The sequence below is a fragment of the Cyrtonyx montezumae genome, unplaced genomic scaffold (genome assembly GCF_038088225.1).
Source record: "Cyrtonyx montezumae isolate F1298 unplaced genomic scaffold, pur_monq_1.0 scaffold_2, whole genome shotgun sequence".
Taxonomy (NCBI): Eukaryota; Metazoa; Chordata; class Aves; order Galliformes; family Odontophoridae; genus Cyrtonyx; species Cyrtonyx montezumae.
In genome coordinates this window covers 1171667-1196433 of record NW_027071936.1, presented here as the reverse complement: position 1 = coordinate 1196433, position 24767 = coordinate 1171667, and the positions used below count along the sequence as shown (strand labels likewise).

Here is a 24767-nt window from a genome sequence, read left to right as displayed (position 1 = left end):
ATCTGTACCAAATAAACAGCATGCAAATTAGAATGGCATATCTGAACTCTATTTTGTGTTTACAGAGCTTGATTTTATTTTGATCTTGTAAAAGATCCCTAACTATGACAGTAAATGTGATAAACTCATCCTAGGGGCAAATTTGTGTGCTTACATGCACACAGGATTAGGCATCTTTGCATTTAATTCTTTTTCTTGACTGCGAGCAGTGATAAAGGGACCTCAACTTTTTGATCCAACAAGATCAACAAGATCCAACAAGAGATCCTTCCCCAGCCCTGGTCAGCCCTTAAATGGGATATGGGAGAGGTGGAGCCACCCCTTCTGGTCACACAGGTGCATTGCCTTCACCTGTGCTCCTGCAGCTGACTCAGTGCTCACCTCACCTGATCCATCAGTGCTTCAGACCATGGTTCAACAGTTCACATACAATACATATACGTAGCAAGTATCAGATTATATAAGGTGTATAATCAGAGAACAGATTAATACTTCATTTGGAGGAATACATAATTGATATGTTAAAACCTTTAACTACTTCTCGTTCTTTTACATATTTTTATACACCATTTTATTTTGAGCAGAAATATATCTCTACATACATAACAATGCTCTGAAATAATGCTTCCTATTTGTTTTCATGGAAACTACAACAGATACAAAGGGCGCAGTAACAGTGCCTGATAGAACAAATTCTCAGCTACAAAATGCTGTCTTTCAGCACAGACACCACCATTAGCTAAAAGAAAATCTAAAAGACTAAAAGAAATCAGAAGTTTATAAAAACAAGGGAACTTTATTTAAAAAGAATAGTAAAATAAACTTTATTTCTTTGTGCCTGGAGCTGATGAAGCACACACGGTCAGTTCTCATGCAAACTGCAGAGCAAATTCTATATCACAAGGAAAAAACATTCCTAAATCAACAGTTTTTCATGCTCTAGAAGAACCAGACTCTCCTTACACTGCAGGGACTTACCTGACTGAGCCTTGTTTCCAAGGAAAGTATAACTGATGTAATCTAAGTCTATAACTCAGACAGGCTAACTCAGGAAAGATACAGAACTGAATCTCATTCTTCACTGCTTTTTCTAGTGAACAGTGTTTAAACACGCCTGTGTTACCCCCATTCTGAGCATGCAACCTTTCATTGGCAACAAATCACACTGCTTTCACTTTCTGCTACAATAGGCAGCTACAAAACAGTACTATGTTCTTACTGGAAATTGGCTTTCAAGAAATCATTTATCAGTGCCCTATAATATATCAGCTGACTTCCTAGAAAGTCAGATTCAAACAACTTCTAAAGACAAAAGCCTGATCTTAGCTTTGTTAACACAATATCCAACTCGATTTAGCTCATAATGCACAAAAAAAAGCCAAGTGCTTGCTATAGGTTATTTAGTCCAGGTTGCACGGGGCTGTGGGCAACCTGGTCTAGAGGCAGGTGTCCCTGCCTGGAGCAGGGGGTTGGGACTCGGTGAATAAGGGGCCCTTCCAAACCAAACCACTCTATGATTCTATTAAACATGTATTTCCCCAAAGTAACACCAAAGTGTAGTGCTACTTAAATATAACTAAGCAGAAAAATTTATATTGGAGTTATATAAAGAATTAAGTAAAAAATGATTTCTACCATCCAATCTTCCTTTAAGAACTCGCATTGTTAATTAAAAGCAATCTCCACATTTGGAATGGAATTAGGTTCATTTCTTCACTTAGGTGACTTCTTACAGACAGACATGGATTTGTTATCCTCACATCCTAAGGAAGCAATGAATACTCATAAGAACTGATTCAGTTATTACTAATGGGTCTATTTATTTATCATTCAAATTTGGAACAGCAACGCAGGAAAGCTTCTCGTAATCTGTTCTTTAAGTCAATTTCCAGCTAGCAGTCCCAGAAACTGACATTAGCCAGATCATTTTTATTGGGAATATAATAGGAAATAGAGTGAAAGCAAGACAGCATAGCAATCCTCTTGACAGAAGCTCTGTGGTAGAAATGACAGTAAAGGAGTAGTATTTTGCAATCAGAGATATGGCGTTTTCCATACCTAGCAAGAACAAATGGGGAAAAAACGTTAAAGGGCAGAGTTTTCACACTGAAATTTTATTCTCCTCTAAAGTTCAAGTTTCATTTATGATTGGTGGAAAAAGAACTGGGCTTCATGCTCAACTTGCCAAAACCTAAGAGACGTTTTGAGCATCCACTGAGTGGTTTAATTCCACTAGTTTAAGAGGTAGGAGAGAAAACTAAAAATCAACTGGAATATCAATAATTAGTCATATGCCTAAGCTACAACCCTAGGCAAACCAACATCTAAACTGGATTGATTCATATTAACTGCTTTGAAAAACTACTGTCTGAACCCTTCTTTCTTGGCTGGAAGCTCACTTTGAGGCATTTCTGACTTATCTAGGAGGTGAGTGGTGGGTGTCATTGTGTAGCAATCACTGTGTGGACAACCTCATATTTGAAAGACCAGGAGTATTTACTGGTGGCCAATCTGTCCTGTGAGCAAATAGCTCCAGCTTGCTATGGGAGACTGGGGGTGATACCACTGTATCCAGTGAAGGCAGTATACAACTGGGCACCTCCCTTCTCCCTCTGATCTGCTGGCAAGGCCCAGAAGATGGGAACAAAGGAGCTCCTGCTGAGGTTCACAAACCAGAAGCTGCCACTCCAAAGAGAGCAGACTTGACCACTTTTTACTTCTGGCTGCCTTAGCAGTGCTGGAACTCATTCTTTTGTAATTTGGTATATACTGAAAGGCATTCTTATGTTAATACAATTTAAGATGTCAGATCTGTACAAGCAGACAGATCTGTGTAATTTTGTGGATATTAATAAGTGATGATTGGAAGTATCCAAACACTGCAGGGCCTCTTGCTCTGAAAAGGTACAGTGATACTTAATTGGTTTTGCTGCAGAATCTTAAGTTATAGTAAAAGATGGGAGGAATGTTATTAGCTGCATTTCAATCCACCGATGCCTTTCCTTACAATGCTATTTGACATTTATCCAAAGAATACTTGCTCCCACTGAACTCTTCTGATTATATATGTATGCATATAGATGCATTTCAGTAAATGTTTCAATTCTGTATCTCATAAAAATATTTATATGAATACAAAAATATAACATTACTTTAGAAAATAATACAGAACAGCTATTATTTTTGACAAAAATCTGAGTTTTTCATGAATCACATTGCGTTGCTACTCATAGGTACACTTTGTCCTTAAAATTGTTATAGAAAAGGTGGTTAGTATGATTTGTGTTCTTTGGACTGCTAGAAGTTGAATATTTTGAGTGTCTTTAACGTACGTTTCAGCAAAATTAATAAACCATATTTTCTTCATTTTCTACCCTTACATCTGATAAAAATACGACATACTTCTAGTACATTTTATTTTTAGACTGCAGATATAAGTGGCTTTTAGGGTGAAGTTAATGAGTAAAGTTGCATACACAAAGACACTAGTGTGTGTGTGTGTGTGTATATATATATGTATATAAATATTCTTTATATATATATATATAAGTGCAGATGATGCTTTCCTTTGCTCCACAGAAGCACCTGGTAGGGACAGCGGAGAATTTTCACATAGTGGATGAAACATGGGATGACATTTCCATGGGGAGTGGACACCCTGAAGGTATCGTTGGTTTGTATTGTTGTTTGGATCTTCTTAACCACGTCCCTTTAAATGTCCTAACGTATTAACGTTGAAATTTCAGCTCAGATTAAGGATGTGTTCTGAAAAAAAACCACCTGTGGAGACATATTATCTGTACCCCAGAAGTCTACGGGCATTTTAGAAAAGTTTTTAAGAATCATAGGGATCTCAGAAGAAAAACAGCAATGTATGGAGTGCAAGCATAGAAGGGCTGCTCCCAATGTGACGCCTCCTATGTCACTGTGTCAGTGTTCATAAGAACACACAACATGGTGAGTGACTAATAACACATTTGTATGGCATATAGGCAGCTGGGGCTTATGCAGCTGAAAGTCTTCGTAGCTCTTCATGTCTAGGTTTTTAAATTACTGAATTTGATTTGTAATTTCTTTGTGTAAAATTGCTAAAACTTAAGGCAGCAAAAAGCGGAATATTTCTGTAAAAGCACCGGTAGTGCCTGTAATCCATTTTTTCCCCCATAGAAAATAGGAAGGAGAAAAATCCTCTGCCTGAGCAGAGCTGGAGTTCAGAGGCTGAATTTCAAGATGTGCTTATCCCATACTTTCACACATCCACAGACAAGTTTCTGAAAAGCCAAACACTGATACAACAAATACAATGAAAAGAAGCAAATATTAAACAAACAAAACGAACAAACAACAACAACAAAAACAGAAGAAGTTAGCTAACTATTTCTAACCTCAGAGAACCTCTTTGCCCAAAACTTGTTGACACGTGGCCCATATCTCCTACCTCCATCAGTATATTACATCTGTGATGCAGCAGATTTGGGAGATTGCTGCTGCTCCTATTTAGACCTGGCTTTTTATTGCAATCCTAGTCTCCTGCTGCAAGTTTACATTAAAAATGATCCTGCACTCAGGAGCTTCATGCTTTCACTTGGGAAAATGCTTTTCTAATGGAATACTCTCACTTGATGGAGAGTAGCAGAAAATTGCACAGCAGTAACAGAACGAGGGGAAGGCCTTGTGAAGATGCTCTAACACACTCTGCATGGCTTGCAGCAAGCCCCAGCAGAGCACAGTGCCTCAGCAGGCACTCACTGTGTCCCATCTACTGCTTTCTCATCTTGGTTATAAGAAATCAAACAGAAAAGATGAAAAAATCCCAAGCCTCCATGTATGCTTCTTGAGGTTGAAGAAAGAGAATTTACAGTTAGATCTCATTTGACTTTGAACTCTGTCAACTCTGAACTTTAGACAAGAGGAGCCTTGTTTAGAGCTCAGGCTTGGAATAATAGTTAGGAAGAAGTGAGTGTTGGTAGACTACAAAAGCTTCTCCTTATCTCAGGTCAAAGAAATGTGCTGGGAACATCACGACTGTATGACAGAGAATCCAAAAGGACATGATTTCTTCAGCAAGCCATAAACATCGCATTCACTCCTGTCCCATAAGGTTCCCCCACCTACGTAGTACGAACGGCTCTTCCCACAAAGTACCACACCACTTCTCTCATCTGAAGAGAGAATAAGTGTATATTTTATTTTCTACGTTTTGCTGTGTTTCCAGAAATCACTTCTAAAAGTAAGGGGAAGCCAATTCTGACAAGATGAAGAATGAGAACAAGATACTGGCTGTGAAACCTCCCACCTTCCAGTACTATTCCCAGTTCTACTCGAGGGCATGGTATTATCCATGCACTCTCAAAACAAACAAAACAACAACCAGCAGCACACAAACCTCTGTTTATAAAGAATATCTGTGTGACAATCGGAGTATAGAAAACTGTGAGAAACTGCAAATCTTTTGACGTATAGCTCAGCTCAATATAATTGCTAAAATCACGCTAAGTGTTTCCTGCTGAGGTTAATTCACTGACAACGACTGTAGGGGAGCTATTATATTATTAAAATGGAAAAGCTCTGCGCTGGTAGGTAAAAATAGCTGATAATCTTTATGCAAAAGGTTGAATAATTAAGACAAAACTGCATATGTATCAGAATTTTGGCATAACTATTATTATTAAGAAGTGTCCCCAGCTAGCAATACTCGTTATTCAGTTATAAATCAGGCAGTAAAACGTGGATAAAAGAACCACTCAGCAGTTGCATTTTGCTCTTTAGCGTTAATTTTCAGTTAACAGGTCTGTGAAAATAGAGATTTGAAATCCATAGGCATGCTTTTAAAATACTGTCTACCCAGTAGTACATTTTGCTAACGAAGTATAGAAAATAACCTTAACACATTTTCTTAGTTGGCTTGTTTCTGAACTCAGGAAAGCATTCAAGAAGCATTAGCATCAGGATTCACAAAGAACTCAGAGGAACACAAGCCTAAGCGTGAGAAGTTTCAGTCTTCACTATCTTCAGCAAAACCAACAGACAGTTGGAAAAGAAAATAAGAGCAGCAGATACATGATAACATATCAGCACCAACATTTACACTGCATTCTACTTAATGACTCTGACACCATTAAATCGTTAATCAAAGTATAACTTATTACTGTTCTTACACAAAAAGCAAATTTACACACCACATCTCCCTATCAGAAGCCAAAGAAGAAGGGACTAAGGTACTTTCTAGTGAAGTGAGAAGCTTGTTTCTGAGATGAAGGGCCTTCAGTAAAATGCAGTCATTGATCAAGAGGAAGCCAGTCTTTCTTTGAGCAGTCGGAGGACCAAAATCAAGAACAATCCTAATGTATTAGCATACAATGAAGAGAGAAGTATAGTTTGTGAAATAAGCAGCCACTAGGAAGTTTCTTTACAATACCTGCTATTATATATCATAATCACCTTATGTAGCAGTATTCTTCTCATTTCAGAAAGCCAAATTATTCAGTTGTTTTGATTTTATTGTTGGCTTCTTGGTTCTAATTCTCATTATAAATTGAGAGGGAAAGGGATACGGAACAGGCTGCAAGACCCCAGGTAATGAATAAGTGGCTGAAAGGTTGGTGCCACTGCAGGACCTTTAAACTAGATAGGAAGGGGGAAAGGGACACAGTGAGGCTCTCCTAGGGTGGAGCAAGCAAAATGGGACCCATGCTCTTCAACATCTTCATCAGCGACAAGGATGATGGGCTTGAGAGCACCCTCAGCAAGTTTGCCCACGGCACCAAGCTGAGTGGTGTGGTTGACACATTACAACAAAGGGATGCCATCCAGAGGGACCTCAACTAACTCAAAAGGTGGACCTGTGTGAACCTAATGAGGTTCAACATAGCAAAGTGCAAGGTTTTGCACTTGGGTTGGAGTAATCCCAGATATTTATAGACTGGGAGAAGAACTCCTTGAGAGTAGCTCTGTAAAGAAGGACCTGGGGGTCCTCGTGGATGAGCCAGCAGTGTGCACTTGCAGCTCAGAGGGCCAATGGTATCCTGGGCTCCATCAGAAGAGGGGCAGCTACCTTTAAGTATACGTGTAAAACAAAACAAGACCCAAAATTCATTAACTTGTTTGGGTAAGAGAAACCTGAAGCTACTTTGCTACTGCCCTCTTTCTGCCTCTGATCAATAAAAGCTTGCAGAAGTCACATATGTAAAGCAATTAGGCTACAAGTCAACTTCTGGACCCTTACGATATCAATCATTTGATGAGAGAGAAGATAACAAACTCACAGTTTCAGAGTTATTCTAAAACAGAAACACGTTTATAAATATTTTAATCTTAACCCATACAGAAAAACCAACAGTAGCAGAATCTTACCTTGATCAAACGGTTTACCCGGACTCCACGTGCGAAAATAATCATCCTGTGGGAGAAACAACCTACATTTAGTAAAACATCACAAATCAGTGTACATGCAAAAGTCATTTGATCATAAAAGACAGAAGATAAATACCAACCTCTACTTCCTAGAAAAGGTAAGCAGTGAAAAACAAATGAGAAAAAGATTACAGTCATCGTAATGGGACAAATCACACATACAGAATAAAACTGTTTTTCAGAGGTCATCTGTACTCATCACGTAGAAAGGCTACACAAAGAGTATCACTCACTAACACTGACAATGAAGTTATTTCTCAAAGTACTGACAGAGGCTATGCTTCTAGTTCTGCTTTTAAAATATCACAGTAGTTTTGCTGCATCTAAGATATTGAAACATTTAATTATGTCTTCCGCTATTAATTTTTCAAAGTCAAAGCTCCAATGTCACTGTTAAATAAATATAATGAAATCCTAAAGAATCATATATAAATTTTAGAAAGATATTCTGTTTTGCAGTTTTCAACTGTAAAATCTGGAATTAAATAATTCTAAGTAGCTCAATTTTCTACAAATCAGCTTCCTAAACATCAAATATCCTCTTAATTAATCAAGACTGTAGTCATTTTAATTTGTGAATAAATCTAGGTTCACTAAGTACAGCGATCACAGAGTGTTTTATCACATCCAGCAGTTCGACCCAAAAGGATGAAAGATCACCAAGAAACCTCAATTTATAGAAAAGTAAAACTATTGGGAAAATGTGAGCCCCGTCCAGCTGTCGAAGCCACATAATCACAACTAAAAGTATGATCAAAGACCAAACACATCTGCAAGAACAAAACGTACACTGGCCTTTAGTAGGACAATAATTTTACTTCAAAGATGGGGAAATAGCGGCTGCATCCTGAACTTTCACTGATTATGTTTTATTAGTAAAAGCTGTTTTGATGGGAGTGTCTCCTTTGGAACATGAAGACATAAATGAGCACAATCTGGAAGTACAGATGAGAATCACAGCCATGAACACATACGTATACATTCTTTTACTCAATGCCACACAGATTAACAATGCTAACTGCCTTTCTGATTACTACATAAATACATACTGCAAGTCACACGAGTTTAAAACACTGCAAGATGAGCAGAAATCACCACTGCGACAGTGTTTGCCAATTACATTCCTCCTAATAGTAAATATGGAGATGTTACTCCTACAGGGGTAGTCTGAACAGCTTTGAAGCAGCTCTAATGTAATGCTCTTTCATGAATCATACCGTGCTGTATAACTTTCAGTGCTTGCAAAAAGCACAATATGTGAATGTTATTACAGGGCACTGCTCAATTTCTTTTTCATTTTATTTCAAACACGTATTGTAGGATGCTATGGCATCCCACTTCGGTTGCCTTGTATAGGGATATAGGGTATGAACAGAAAATCCTGTTTTCTGTTAGCTTCTTCCTGTGTTTCCCCAAGGCAGCTAGTCATAATTTTTCACTTTAACTTCTATTCTCTGGAGCTCAAGTTTTCCCCAAAATGGTTATGCGTAGTCCCCTCTCTGTTACATCAAATGGATCAGGATTTTCTATGAAGAAAAGGCTTTCTGTTACGTTACATACACTCTAGCAAATACTGGAGTAACAAAAGCAGATACATTTCGAATGCGTGTACCTTTTAAAAAGAAGTTACAAGGCAGTGCTATTAAAACAGTAACATACACCATTTTCATTGCTTTTTCTTCATAAACTTTTTTTCTTAGCAGCTTCTATTTCAAAATCTGAAGTCTTTTTTAATACACTGAATAAAACGTCAACACAAACCGCAGTATGCTACACAAAAACATCACGTATCTCTACAGATTTTCCTGAACAGTTATGTTTTCACATCACCCATGACTAAAACAAAGCCTGCTGCTGACTACTTAAAACAAAATCTTCACACGGCTCTTTAAAACAGGGAAAGTAGTTAACTGAGTCTCATTCAAGGCCCTCGGTTCCATATCTGGCAGTATGATGCTTTTACAACTATTCCTAAAGCTACTCAAGCCTTAAAGATGTGGCCTCCTGTTACATTCAGAACTTTCCTGACCTTCAGTAAATAAAATGCTGACTCTTAAAATATTCAGTATGCTCTTCAGGATATCATCACGAGAATAATAGGAATGTACAAAGCCTCATTTTTCATTATTTTAATGTAAGAACAGGATTGAAAACTGAATGAACAAATACACGGTTGACACTGAAGGGTAAATAGTGTTACAGCATCTAGCCAATCCTTGAACCCTCTATAAACACAAAAAGAAACCTCTCAGAAGGTGTCTAACTCACTATTTTCTTCAGGGACTCTCTTAGATTTGTTCTGGGCACATTCGAGGGGCTGAAGGTACTGAAGCAAAGTGGAAGAATGTCACACACTTGTCAGAATAACCACAATGCTTTTCCAGTGTTAGCTATGTAAAGATATCTAGGTATTCTAAACAGAGAATTCATCCTTACTGCTCTTCTTGAAACTGTATGAAACTCATTGAAGCCTCAATCTAAAGCATACCCATTGCACTAATAAATAGCTATGTACCATGGGGCACGGTAACATGTAGAAAACCCCGAATGCCATATAAAATGCCATATAAATACTGAGAGAATAGTGGAAAACTTTTTGGAGAGGAATGAATTAATACTAAAGCTGAATCTGCTAAATTCCTATAAAAATCACAGAACACTGTTGCTTTAAAAGTGCATTATCCAGAGATTATTATACATAACATTAAAAAAAAATAAGAACCACCTTTTTCCCAGAAAACAAATAAAAAAAAAAATCAGTTACACTCCTGTTATGATGTCAGGATTCAACACACGAGGAGGTCCTTAAATCAGATTAATTGTACTACAAGAGTAAAGTTCACAGTTGAGACAAAAGCAGATTACACAGATGCCTATTCACTCATGTACAAACCATTGGTAACAGGAGCAAAAACTTACTTTCTGAGCATTGCACGTAGTCTGAAGAAGAGAAGGGTGGTGGAACAATAAATAACAGACTACAGAGTGCTCCTATCACTTCTGTTAGAGTGGAGACAACTCACACAACTGTTCTGTAAGAAACGGCCAACATTACTGTGAGGCTCTCACCTATGATGAACCACATCAGGGTGCTCTCCAGAAAACTGAAAAATCTTGTTTATTAAAAAATGAAATGTAAGAAGGTAATTTTAATTTATCAATAAAACCATCAAGTTCAAAGCCTTTTTATGCCCTCTTGCCCCTACTGGTCCACTTGCAATTAAGTTACATAAAGACATGGTCAATAATACAAAAGCTTAAGAATATCATAAATCAGCAAGGATGCTGACATAAGATTCAAATTAAAAAGTGTAGAAAAAGCACTGACTATGAAAAACAGTATAAGCATTTGACATGCACTGTCTTCAATTGCCATTAAATGTCACTGTTTTAATGTAATCAAACTACTAACACAGAAACGATGTATTTTCTGATGCAAGCTATTAATATGCTTTACTGATTCTTTTGGCAGTAGGTTTATAAGATGTATAAGAACAGAATTTTATGCCAGATAAAAGATTAAGAAGGTATTTTTTAATAAACAGAAATGAAAAAGGAAAAAAGCAAAATCCGCAGGTGCACTGGGAATTCTAAGAACATAAACTCATTTCACGAGATTATCAGACACATGATAATAAATTTTGATTAATGACATACCACAACAAGAATTTGATGGCTGAAATACCATTATAATCCTTAAATTATCTTATTCCAGTTATTGAAAAACGTTACTGTAGGTATTCTAGAGGCACTGACTCTGATGCATCTTGTTTAAAGGACAAACACCTTCCCCAAGTCTTTGGGAAGATCATTTTGTCTTCTAACATCTAAGTGTAAAAAATTACCCAATCAGCCTAATAGAAAATGAGGTATCTGAGCACCTCATTCTCATTCTTAACTTTTGACACTATACTCAATCAGGTCCCAGTGCTCATCGTGGGTAACAAAGAAAGGACAAGTTTGCATTTACTGAAAGTTTGTACGGTGTGGTACTTATCCACCACCTGTGAAACGCCAGGTGGAAGTACACAGCTCTGTCTGCAGGCCACTGCTCATCCTGAGATGCTAAGGCTGTGCCAAAAATAAGTACGCTCCACTTCAGCATCCCCAAAGTTGACCCGCTGTCATGGTTTTATGTGGAGGAGTAGATGCAAAGGGTAACTGAATAGTTAGCTTCTCTATGTAAGTACATACACACTTAAGACTTGATGGTAAAGAGTATCCAAGCCCTACATGAAGTACGGTTCCATATTTCAGTACGAAGGAAGGCATGTCGTTGTCTTTTACATTTTTCTTTTCTCTTTAACAGAGCTTGGAATTCACAATATAAAGAAATTTTTGTTCATTAATGTGTCCGCCTCTTTCTTACTGAACCATTTTCCTCTCATTATTATTATTATTATTTTGCATTATCTCCTTGTTACTGAAGAAACAAATTTATTTTCTAACTAAATAAGAGAAACTGCTCCTGACAGGCATAGCTGTACATGTAAAAAAGCAAGGAATTCAAGAGGATCAGATAACAGAGCTCCAGAACACTGTGGAAAGATGTTTTGCACTGTTAACACCTTTGAGCTCCAAACCCGTAATCCCATGACCTAGAAACTCAGATATCAGAGTTTCAATGTAGTCATTAAGTAGAGTAAAGCAAAAAAAAACAACCTCAGGACTGTTATAATGTATATATGTCTACACAGCTAATATACCAAGAACTATATGTTAAACATGGCATTTCATTATTTTACAGTGAAGTTGCTGATATCAGAATAACACAGAGCTGTACTGGTACTGGCTTTTTCAAAACATGCTATTTAACATTTTCCCAATCCTGTTTTATTCACAGATCACTGTTACTCAATTATTTACCTCTAATACTTTGCTGTTTTAGAAACAATCTCTAAGTGTATCTGCAGCGAACGCTGAGTGCAAAAATTCTGCACGTGCATTTTAGAAGCGGTATCTTAATCTCCAACAAAACCAATACAGTGACAGCAGGATAATGATTTGGCAACAGGGCAAGAACAACTGTAAGCCTATCTCCATTCTATAGCTTTAACTAGAGCTTGTAATTTTTCTGCTTGTAATTCACATTGAGATAGAATAAGAAGGCTGAGCTGGAGCATTTTTAAATTGAATTGTGTTAGCTATGATGTCAAGCATGCTGCTACTCCCAATCTTCCTACCAACGTTAATAAAAATGGAAAAGCTCCCTCAAAACTCTTCTGGCAGATACTTCTGTCTATGAGGAAGAACATATATTCCCTGACAGAATCCAATCTGTGTTTCCTGGTAGGTTTATCTATGGATTGCCTTATCTAAAATAAAGCATCCCCAATGACAGCAACCTGTGTTATTTCATCTCATTCTGTGAAAGAAACAAGATGCAGCATTCTCCACTAGAACTAAGGAAGCAGAGTGAACATACTGATACAACAAATAACCACAGAAAGAATGAAGAAGACCATTTGCCCGGTTTTAACTGATTAATAGATCCCACAATAAAAGGAAATCAAAAGAGCAAGCCAATTTTGCTAGAACCCAATGATTCCAGTTGCTGCTAGTCAACAGAATCCTGCTGGCAGCTCACTGGGCTGATAACTACAGCCCAGAGAGAAACGGGTCCAGAGAGGAGAATTTAATTAAGATGGACTAAAATGAATCAGTGTTTAGAAACAAATTTATTTTTCTCCTTAGGACTCAAATCAAGACAGAATGTCATTATATTAGGTATTACTCAAAGATCAGGACACCGCTCCTAATCAAAACGTTCAGACCTAAGACAGCATAGAATGTGCAAGTACAATGAAAAGCACCAGAAACTGTAAGGACACGGCTTCCATTAAAGCAAACAGATGAACACTGGGCAGTAATTAAGCTCTCATTTAAAAGAGTTTTGCAGGAAGTAAAGTCTCAGCTTTGCTGTTCTAACCTCAACAACATCACTCAGGTAGATCTCATCTGTTTGTACTTAGAGGAAAAAGCTAGTTCTTTGTAAGGTCCTTCCCTCATCAGTGTGTGGGACAGAGATCACCAGGAATTAGAAAGATTTTTCTTAGGCTGTAAGGGGAAATAATAAGTTCAGTTAATGTATCTCGTACTACTCTCAGCATGAAGCTGAAGACTTGAGAAATACACATTTATTTTCCCAAATCAGAGCCACTCATATAAAGTACATGCATTTCAGAGGCATGAGACTAAATTTTGATTGTCTGATGAATAACTTGTTTTCTTCTGGGCTGAAAAGTATTTTTCTAGCAGCAGCAGAATGGTGTTAGCAGAAAAAGGCCAGAACAGGGAGAAAGACATCCTTTGCAGTGAGTCATAAAATAAGGTTTAATATGGTGAGTGACAACCATAGTCATTAAGTAACAGCTACTGTTCCCAAATGATACAGAGATGAACACCCTGAACAGGTTGAGTAATGGGTTGAAGGCTGAACGTATGTCAATAGTTGCAGTCTGCATTAAGACCTCCCTCCATCCCTTTGTATTATTAAGTTCACAGGCTCAAACACGGAGATCTTTTGAGCTCTCAGTGAGAAAGAAGGGTTGCCTCCAAGGTACACAATGCTGTAATGTAGTTAGGAACTGACTGACACCTGGAACACGAGCATAAAGCTCTTGGATTAATATTTGTTTGCTTTTACTGCAAAGTAGTATGGGCAGTAAAAGAAGGGGGGAAAAAAAGTCTATTTTGCACACTGGAGGAGATTGATTATCACTATTTAGAAACATCTGAAAAATTAAGTAATTTTATACACTTACATTAAAGTAGACATGCATCACATAAGCACCTCAATTTTGAAAGAAATTGCAATCACTTTTAAGACCGTAAAAACTGAAACATATTTTTATTAAGCAATTTTGATAGCCTACCAATGATGTTGGCATAAGTTAAAATACAAATAAATTAGTAAGTATTTAGCAAAGCATTCTACGTGTAATATCTCAAAGTATGTTTTTAGAGTGATGTATAGGTATCTTCCAATAGATCACCACTTCTGTAGAGTGGAATAACCAGCAACTCTAGAACTTAGCTACACAAGTAAATAAGACATGTTAATTGGAATTAGTTCGATGATTAGAAAACCACAGCTTGAAGGCTGCTGTAAAAAACAAGAAGGGTTGCACCAGGACCCCCAGAAAGGACAAGAAAAATATGGAAGAGCACTTGTAAGTACAAGAACAGATACTGAAGGCTATAACAAGATACTGAAGGCTATAAATAAATATATATATGTATACGTATATTTGCATTACGAATCTTTTTATTGCTGTCACTACCCTGCAGATAAGAAATGCTACCTTCAGGTAAGCCCTATTTAACTGCACCATTGAAGCAGAAACTGTCAGACCAAAACTTATAAAGATCCAGCTCCTGACCAGCACTGATACTGTCATAAAAACTGTGCAAGGATTAAATGTTGTTTTCAGTTTGGCATATCCCAGTGTCTGTAAGAAAAAGGTCTTGCCAAGGTTTTGTAGCATCAAGCACGTCTAAGAAAGGGTAAAAAATGAGAGAGTACATGCATGAAGCCAGATTCCTACACTAAATGTGTACTCATAAATATTCCTGATCTATTATAACCTGCTTTTCATAGAAGACCTCCTGTGAAGGGGCAGTTTATTATCACAGTTCACTGTTCCTACCGCATGCTATAGAAGATGGAAAAACACTGAATCTCGATAACGGAAGAACCTTCTCCGCAGGACTGAACTAGTGAGGCAAGGGAAAAAAAGCCATTTTCAGTTATAAATGAAAACCTTACACAACCAAAAGTCACGTGCTTGGTATTTTTAAGAGCACTTCAGTTATCAAGTGGAAATCTATGCTCAGAAAGAGAGGTTTGTTGGGCATAAGCGAGGGTGGAGGGGAGATGAAGCTTTCTTCAGAGGCTTTGCAATTTTTAGCACTAAGTTAGCGAGGAGCATCCAAGCTGGTGATGGGCCTGACTGACAAAGGACTGCTCCTGCAGCACCAAGTGTTAAGAGGCAAATTAGTTGAGTGTATTTTGGAGAGAATGGGGGAACTCGTTAGACCTGCACAGCCTGGTGGCAGCCATCACAACCTCAGCACCAAACGGATTTTTAATCTCCGGCTGAAACACAGCCAGTAGTGTGCTCCTCAAAGTGAAGCATGCCTACAGGTGTCTGTAGAGATCTAAGAAGTTCGTTGTCATACAGTTTCCCCTCAGTTTTGATGCTATCACTTGGTGGACTACCTGATTTTGATGCAGTTACTATGCTATTTCTTGACTGTTTTGTCTCATCTATGAGACATGGTTTTTCTCCTGCTGTCCAAAGCTGCACTTTGCTTACTTTCTCAGAATGTATCACCTCTGTGTTAAGCTAACCTTCAGTTATCAGAAAGAAATATTGATTTTATTGGAATTAGAACATACACATTGCCGAGTTTCAGAGTAAACATCACTGCTTATTTCTGTACACTATGGGCAAAATTTTAACACAATCAAACTTGTTCGCAAGGATGATATAACTAGTCACAAGAATATTTGGTATGATCTGTTGCTTTATTTCTTTATATATATAATATAAAGCTATATACATACACATATATTATATATGATGTATATAGCTTTGTATTAATAACACAAATATATTTATATAAACACATTAAATAGTCTTTATACATACAATATAAATATTACGCTCGTTCTGATATTATAATTGTTTTAATTACTAAGAACACATTCATCAGTAGATTTAAAGGCCACCTAGTCCAACTCCCCTGCAGTGAACAGGGATGCCTGCAGCTACGTCAGGATGCTCAGAGCACCATCCAGCCTGACCTCACGAATCTCCAAGGATGGGGTATCCACCACCTCCCCAGACAACCTGTGCCAGCGCCTCACTTGATGTTGGTAAGAAGGCAAGAGCTGTGTTTTAAACAACTCAGTCATCCCTTTTGATTTGTGAGACACAGACAGCTTTCTCACACTCCTTGCCAATGAGAGAATGACAAATTTAGCACCCCTAAAAAATAATGATTAGCAAATTTAGATAACGTGGTACGATCGACATGAGTTGCATTTTACTCAGTACAATAAAAATCATTTACCACACAGTTTAAGAAAGCTGAATTTGAGCAGTGTACACTGTACAGCAGTATTCTAACCTTGCACATCACCACTGGAATTGGCTTCCATTGTTTGGCTAGGTGAGTTTGGAGATAAGCTTCTTCATGGAAAAGAAATAGCTACTCTGCAGCCAAAAAGGAATTTCACATCTTTCTTTGTGTTTGTTTGAGGAAAACGCAGCCAGAGTCCATTCCTTAGAAAAATAATTGCAAGCTTAACTATGTCCCCTGTGCCAAACAAGAAATATAGGCTTTAGTTCATCTCCACGGGAAATGCACTTCACAGCTACAGCCTTAAGAATGTGCCACTCTTTCAACAAACACCAGTAAGGTTTGGATTTGATCTTTCAATTTATATTTAATGTGAAAACGAAATCCCAAACTCATACCAGCAATAATGACTTGCCCTACTATAAACTTTGCCTCATCAGCTTTCTTCCCAATAAAAGTTCTGCATCAGCTAACTAATTAATTCATTATTGAGATACATTTTTCCATCTCAAAAAGTTGTCTGGCTGTTCAGATTCTCAAGCACTAATGGTAGCGTGACCTTCATTTAATTGCTTTTACTCATCCCTTAAGAAATACTTGTCAAGTGTCTTTCTTGTGACCTCCATAGACCATAGAGTCCAAACCCCCTGCCAAAGCAGGCCCCTTACAGCAGGCTGCACTGGAAGGTGCCCAGGAGGGTCTTGAATATCACAACCTTACTGCACCCTAACATCATCACTTTCCAACCCACAAAAGCATTCTGTTATCTCAGTTTCTCAGGCCCTGTGGTGGGTTACTACTGCCTTTAATCTCAAACTGAGGAGATTTGGTCTGTGCCAGGATGCCTGACGAAGGATAATGCCAGCTGCTGCAGGAAACTGCTGATGCTCGAGTACGTGACACACAAAGTCAGCGTTGAACTTGTGCTGAAATTGTGTATTAGAAAGGACTGTGCTGCTAGAAGCCTTTTCTCTTCTATGGGACTTAATACCGAAGGCCTGACTGTTTGACTAAACTCTTGGTAGCTGTAATTACAACTGACATAACTCTTTCCATATAAAAATGGAAGATTCGTTTTTTTGATGTTCAATTAGGAAATTACATTTTGTATTCTGGAGATTCCCCTGCGTTTCAAATACAGTCAGTACCTTCAGTTTGCCTTAAAATAGAACGAGCACTAAAACCTGCCATATTCTGTCTGAGAATGGGATCATTTCAGCTGTACAGCACACAGTGCAATGGATTTTGGTTCCCTTCCAAATAGAGGGCAGGTTGTGAACATCAGCCGTCTTAGCCTTTCTTTCACTCCATTAGCTTCAGAATCAAGCCCTGTTTCAAAGTGCTCTATGCTGTCTACTCTTCCTTCCCAAGCAGTTTTCTCTTTCCTGTTCTGAAGTATTCTGTAGCATTTTACTGAAGCTTATTTTAAAGCGTAAGCTGAGCTAAAGGGAAATCAGACTAAATTAAATGTACTTTTTTTAGTACCTATAAACCAATCTCTACATTTATCACATATCTATTACTCTAAGTACCTCTAGAGCATTATGCTAAAGCCAAGGAAAGGATTTCCAAAGGATCTCCTGACCTTCGGACTAGACTTCATCAGTTTTCATATTAGAAAATAAAGTAATATAAATGGTTGCACTCAATATAAGCAGGAAAAGAGACTCTGAAAGTAACTAATTATAACAAGCTGCTTTTCACACGTTCAGTGTAAGTTTAGTTATATCTTCCATATAATCCTGAATTTTAACACAAAAAGTTCCTCATCTTTTACTACAGGAAACAGGATAGATACGGTGTACCACAGACCTTCTGTACCTAGAGCTTAATTCTTCAGGAAATTTGTTTTATTAGAAGTTTAGAATTAGGTTATACTTGTATCAGTAAAAGGACACTTCCTTTGCTTTCCATTCTATAATGCTTTCACTATTGAAACGAAGCATTTTTCTAACCAACTTATATAAAAAAATGACACATCAAATTCAATAAGATATCATACGTTTGACTGCCAGTACAAATCTAGAATCCCTGCCCAAGGAAAGCTCAGAACTGGGAAGACTGCTCATGCAGAAACCAGCTACAGCCTCACAGCTACAAATGGAGATAACTAAAAGTTTCAGAGGAAAAAAAATAAATATGGATAACTCGTTATATTTGTTTAACTCCACTCTGATTCTAAAAGAGCTACATTGCATGCATGGAAAAGGAATCAGGCTCTCTCAGTGTGACCTTCCCTGCAAACGTTGACAATATTTGATTCTGATTTGTCTCACAAGCAGCACAGTTTTCACAGCTATCGATTACAAAGAAGATACGACAGGATTTCAGTAGTAAAAACTGCTATCATTGTAGAAAATGATGGCTTAATGCAGCAGAAGCACAATGCTGATGGTATTTCACAGTGCATTTTCATCTACCATAAAATTAACCTCTGAAAATAACACACAATTTCTTTCTCTGTCACTTACATTCTGCAATAAACTAGTTGCCTGTCAGCATTACAAAACAAATCCTTGTGCTTTTACCATGAGCCTACCTAGCACCGCTACAATATGACGCAATCTTAGTTACCATGACAAACCAGCACAAAATGCATGCTAAATATTTCACTGCCCTCATTCACAACTGCTTTTCTGCAGTTTTACCAGAGGAAGATCAGAATAACAGAAGGATAATGCTTCAGAAAGTAAACAGTAAGAAACAAGGCCAAAAATATATCAGCCAATAGGCTCCAAAATGTCCACTCCATCCCCAACATGATGGAACAGTATCAACTCTCCTATATACCATCTAACAGATACAAATCAGGATGCCAGAAATATTAAAGACTTCTCATTTCAGGAAATGGCCTGGAGTCACAGCAGGAGAGGTTTGGATTAGACGTCACGAAGAATTTCTTCATAGAAAGAGATGTCAGACATTGAAACAGGCTGCACAGGGAAGAGGTGCAGACCACATCCCTGGAGTTATTTAAGTGCTGTGTAGATGTGGCATCTATAAACACGTTCCAGTGGTGGACTTGGTATGGGCAGATGATGTTTGCACTTGACGACCTTATGGGTCTTTTCCACCCTAAATAATTATAGGATATGCATCTTAATTTGTATAATTATTTTTTAACGTAAGCCGTTGATTGTGGAATTCTCACAGCCACAACAAAGGTTATATTTTATTCAGTACCAGTAAATGACTGCTAAATGAAGAACTCATCACCACTGCGTGCACTGAGCTCCTTTCTGCCATCCAACCTGGATTTTGTAAAGTCAGCTTACTGTCATATCTGACAGCAGTGGGCCTTCGGTCAAACTTCCTCAGGCAAAGTACTTCTTGCAAGGGCAAAATGGGCATGCTTTGCACTGGAAGCTGATCATGCTCCTACAGAGGATAACTTACTAAAAAATAAAGACTACAACAATAAACGTCAAAAACACACCCTTATAAATCATATTTTTCTGGCTCCATCTCCAATCAGCCCCAAGAACAGTTATGCAGATACATACATACTCAGAAATTTTTAAAGGGGGAAAAAAAGCAGACCAGTGATTGTTCTTCACCATTTCTTCCTACAGATGGAGAGTCCTATAACATTAAGCAGCTTCTTATGAGAATCCACATTTTTTTCATACTAATTCTTCTGTTCTTAGTATTTCTTCTCTTTCTACTATATCTTAACAACAGGGAGGAAGAAGAGTGACAATACGAACAAGGTACTAAGTAGAATTAAGCAGGAGCTATGTCTTTCAATTTCTTTTCTACTGCTTTTTAATCATTGCTAACATAAAATTTGACATATTTTCCTTTTTCTTACTTGTCAGCCAACATTTAAGACGTAAACTAATATGCAATTTTCATAGTAGTCTCAATCCATTTGTTTTGGAAGACGCCTGCCCAGTGTGAAAGTCACAGTTGGCTGAGCAGCTTTTACTCTTCTGTTCCTTGGAGCAGGACTACTAATCTACAAAAGTGGAGGAAAAAAAAAACCTAAAACTTTTCTCTCCAGCAGCACATTCTATTCAACAGGCTCTTCACCAAAAGCTAGTTTCACTTTGTCCTTGAAAGACTAATGTCTTCTCTGTCACAAAGTTCTGTGTTTTTGATTTTTTGTTAAAGGAAAGAAAATGAAAACAGGCTGATGGTATCTACAGTTACTTTCTAAAAAGATCATAGCTTTCAGACAAGTTACTTTCCAAATTAATGGATGACTTGCAGGAAACAAACAAACAACAAAAACCAAACCACTGTTCAACAAAATGAACTGAAATTTGAGTCACAGGAAGAAGCAGAGCCATTATTTTGCTCTCACTCCTCCACTCAGTGGCATTCTCCCACAAGGTTATAGCCAAGAGAAAAAAAGAGCATAAATACAAGATGTATTTATTGAGAATGCTCAAATGTAAATTCAACAGCACTATATTATAACTGCAGTTATAAACCATAGCCTTGAATCTCCAGTGCTTTCAGTTCATTGACAGGCAGCGGCTGAAACTAGAACTATGAATACATAGCAGCAAAACCAACCAAATAAGTAAATAAATAAAACTCACAGCTAACAATGAAAAGAATCAAGTCTCCAATACTGCAACTTTAGTAGGATTGCACTCCTGGTAAAAGAATCAGGGTACACAGCAACCTTAACAGACAAGAACATGGCAAGGACAAGTTCTTGAAGCTGGTCAGACACATGACTGCAACATGCCATTCCTCATGGGGAAAGTTTCCCAGTGTCTGTTCTGTAATGGCAAAGTTGGTGTAAAGCAAGAATCCACCGAGTACTGCACGTACCCTGACGTTTCCTTGCTGTGCTGTAAAGAGTGTTAAAATCTGACTGGACATGTGCTATGATGATATCTTAATTAAAAAAAAAGAAAAAACCTTCATGTCTTATCCAACAGCATAATTTCCAAACCTCTTGAAGAGTTTAGTCAACCATTCTCAATTCGACATCTTCCAAGTATTCAGCACGTGTCTGTATAGAAATAACTATTTCACAGTGTTTCCTACATATCTTGACACATCAGGATTCAAAACATGACTCAGACGTTTTCATTTTAAGAAAGGAATACACACGCAGGGGAACAACTCAGCACTAATTCATCATCTAATTCTTATAGATCAGAAGCTAAACTGGAGCCTGAAAAGAACGATCTTTGACTTCAGTCACTCAGGAACAACGTATGGTTGCAGCAGCAAATCCAAGTTTGAAAAGTGCTCTTGCAGACAGAATGAAGGTCTTGCCTCTCGCAGCAGGTTTCCTAGCAGTTTGTTGTGGAAGCACACATGGAAGAAACAAGACAAGAAATGACTCAACGTTTCAAAAACTGTCTTTAGCCTGATCAATGCAGCACTAATACAGCAATTCAAAAAAGCTTGATACCAAGAGAAAGTACAAAAGAGACATTTAATAAACACCACATCCAGTCTACTGCAATCCACGTGGCTTTCTTTAAGCATTCATAAAAGCAGCTGTATTATGATACACAAATATAGAAAAGATACCACAACAATATAGATTTTTAAAAATTAATATTTTTTAAAGAATTTATGAATCGGAGAATGGAAAAGATATTTCAGGGATCTTCAACTACTTCTGTGCACTTAACTGCTGTTCCACACACCTTCTGTCATAAGGTGCTGAGATAGTCAAACATTTAGCTTGGCTTGTGTATCATTTCTACATTTTTCATACATCTGAATTATTACAATGTACAGGATACAAGAAACAGACTTTTAATTGAGGTACTGCAGTAGAACGAAAGTGGCAGAGCAGACAGTATTAGTCTGAAAATAAAGTCCTGATATAGAAACAGAATTATATTCAGGAAGTCATCCAATTTATTTCTTTGTAAGATATTACGGATATTACGTTCCCATAAACAGTTACTGTCTTTTCAATATCTATAAACAAACAAAGCAAAAAGCTGAAGCAAGATTAAGAAAGAAGTAATGCAGAATACAAGTCAGTGATGCACACCCACAGAGATGGAAGTTGTGTACACAGAGTGCAAACAGACAGGGTCTAGTTCAATCAAGTCACAAGCAAAGCCATGAGCCTACAACAAGAAGTGCTGCTCTATTCAAACAGGATAGTTATCAGTGAATATATCAGAAGGAGACTACACTGTAGGACAGAGGTCTTCCCATAACTTGTTCATTTGTAATTAGAACAGCAGAACTAGCAGTCTTGACACGCAGGAGTCCATTGATAAAAAAGGCAAAATTCCACAAGCACAGCAAAGCAGTAACACAAGATCCATTATTTGTTTCATACCATTGATACCAGGAGTTTACTTTGAGGACTGTGGAAGGAGAAAGACCTTTGATGGCTATTAAATGCTCATGCAAACTCTCTAACAGACCAGTGAAGGTTATAAGTTGAGCCACAGACTACAAGTTGACAGCATCCTAAAACACAAGAAACTTCAACTCAGAACATCCTAATGAAGAAATATTAGTTTTTTAATACAGTCTGTACGCTTGGCATTAGATACAGAAGCACAGATGATATTCAGATTTCCCACTGCAATTTAATTTGCTCTTACAACTTCTCACCTGCTGCTTCCCTTATTAAAAATGTCATGTGAACATCATGAATGTCAAGAACATTAAAGCCGTTTTCCAACACTGATGTCTTGTACTGCTGTGCTTCCCGAGCCCTTCAATACGACATACGTTAAGTCATATACTTTACCTTCGTGTCTCTTATCTGATTCCTCTTGTGACTGTTAACAGTTTGGTTATAAGACAAAGAATATACTGAAAGAAACCAAAATACAAAAAAGCTTGCAAGCAATCTGATGAGAATCTCAACATTACGTATAGACAGAATGTTTGGTACAAGGACTGAATATCTTTCTTTGACAGGCAAAAATAAGGTTGGACACAAAATTAATCTCTCATCCTCACTCAACTCTGCTGCTTCGAGAGAAAGTTTTCCAAAGACGACAGATACTGTAGCTACCATTCTGCAGAGGTATCAGGCGCAATTGCATTTTATTGGGAGGTCAGATGGATGCAAGTGACTCCTGAAAGACTCCAGAGCAGTGTGCCAACAGCCAGCACTGTGACAGTAACAGGCAGCCCTGCGCGTGCATTCGTCCTCCGGCGAGGAGATTTCTTTCCTTCTGTAACACCTGACACTTTAAATCCCCGCGGGCTCTAAAAGATCAAATAGGCCAACTGGGTTTTATATAAAATGACCCACTTTGAAGACTGGAGAGAGACAACAGCTGAACAGGTGCAAGTGCAGATTTGATTCCATTCAGAAGCAAAAGGCAGTTACAGAGCGGATGAAGACACTTTTCCCCGAGAGAACTATTCATCAAAGTGCAGCCCGCAACTCACTGACTGCGTGTTTCCAAAATGAAAACACTGAACAAAGACAGCTTGTTAAACAAACAGAATTGCCTTCAGAAGAAATGCCGTGTCACACGAACATATGTTCACAATGACAGAAGAATAAATAGTTCAGAATCATCTGAAAATATCATGTTTTTAAAAGATTATTTTTCCCACAGAGAAAAAAATAGACATCCCAAGTCACTGAGGGTCAAGTTGTCAACGTTATGTTCAAGGCAGTTTTGATTTGTTATAAACCAGAGCAATCGCAGAAAGGATATACACTCACCTATCCTAAAACAGGGACGTAACCTGATGACAAATTCCTACTTCAAATAACAGGTACACAGAAAACCATATGTCACTGTAAATTTCCATTCCAACGTTAAATGCACTTAATTACATATATATTTGATCTATCAGCCAGAAAATTATGTTAAATAGGAAGGGAAGTCTTTAAAGGAAAACCTCTTTAACTGAAAAATTAAAACACGTGCTAATACAGTATGACAGAAAGCAATTTAAGCTACTAAACAGTGTCTACACTAATCAATTGTCTCCTTAAAAGGTAAGTAAAACATTATGGGTTTGATTGCATACGCCAGCAGTAAGATGAGCACCTAGTTTCCAAGGAAGAATATAAAATGGGAACAAACAATTATTTGCTGTTTCAGAGTGGTTCTTTCAGATTACTGTGGCCACGTGATGAACCAAGGTAACTAATCATCAAACCCACGAGCATGCCACTGCTTTTTGAGGCCAATTACACGGACAAAGTCTCAAAGGAGCTTTCTTCAGCACAGAGTTCCAAGTATCGCAGTACTGGAAAGGACTCACAACAGAGGACTCAAGAGTCAGCAAATAAAGCTTGCCTTTTTAGTAAATGGCATTAACCCTAGCAGTTTATCCAGCGAATGCTCTAGCAATCC

The 24767-nt window shown here is 37.8% G+C and overlaps 1 protein-coding gene across 1 annotated transcript in view; it reads right to left on the bottom strand.

Annotated features, from left to right (window-relative positions):
• SPOCK3 (SPARC (osteonectin), cwcv and kazal like domains proteoglycan 3) overlaps nt 1–24767 on the bottom strand; it is a 95668-nt gene that overhangs the window by 54308 nt on the left and 16593 nt on the right. Inside the window, exon 3 of the mRNA XM_065736211.1 lies at nt 7354–7399. Within this exon, the coding sequence (XP_065592283.1) occupies nt 7354–7399 (46 nt within the window). The remainder of the gene's footprint in view (nt 1–7353; nt 7400–24767) is intronic.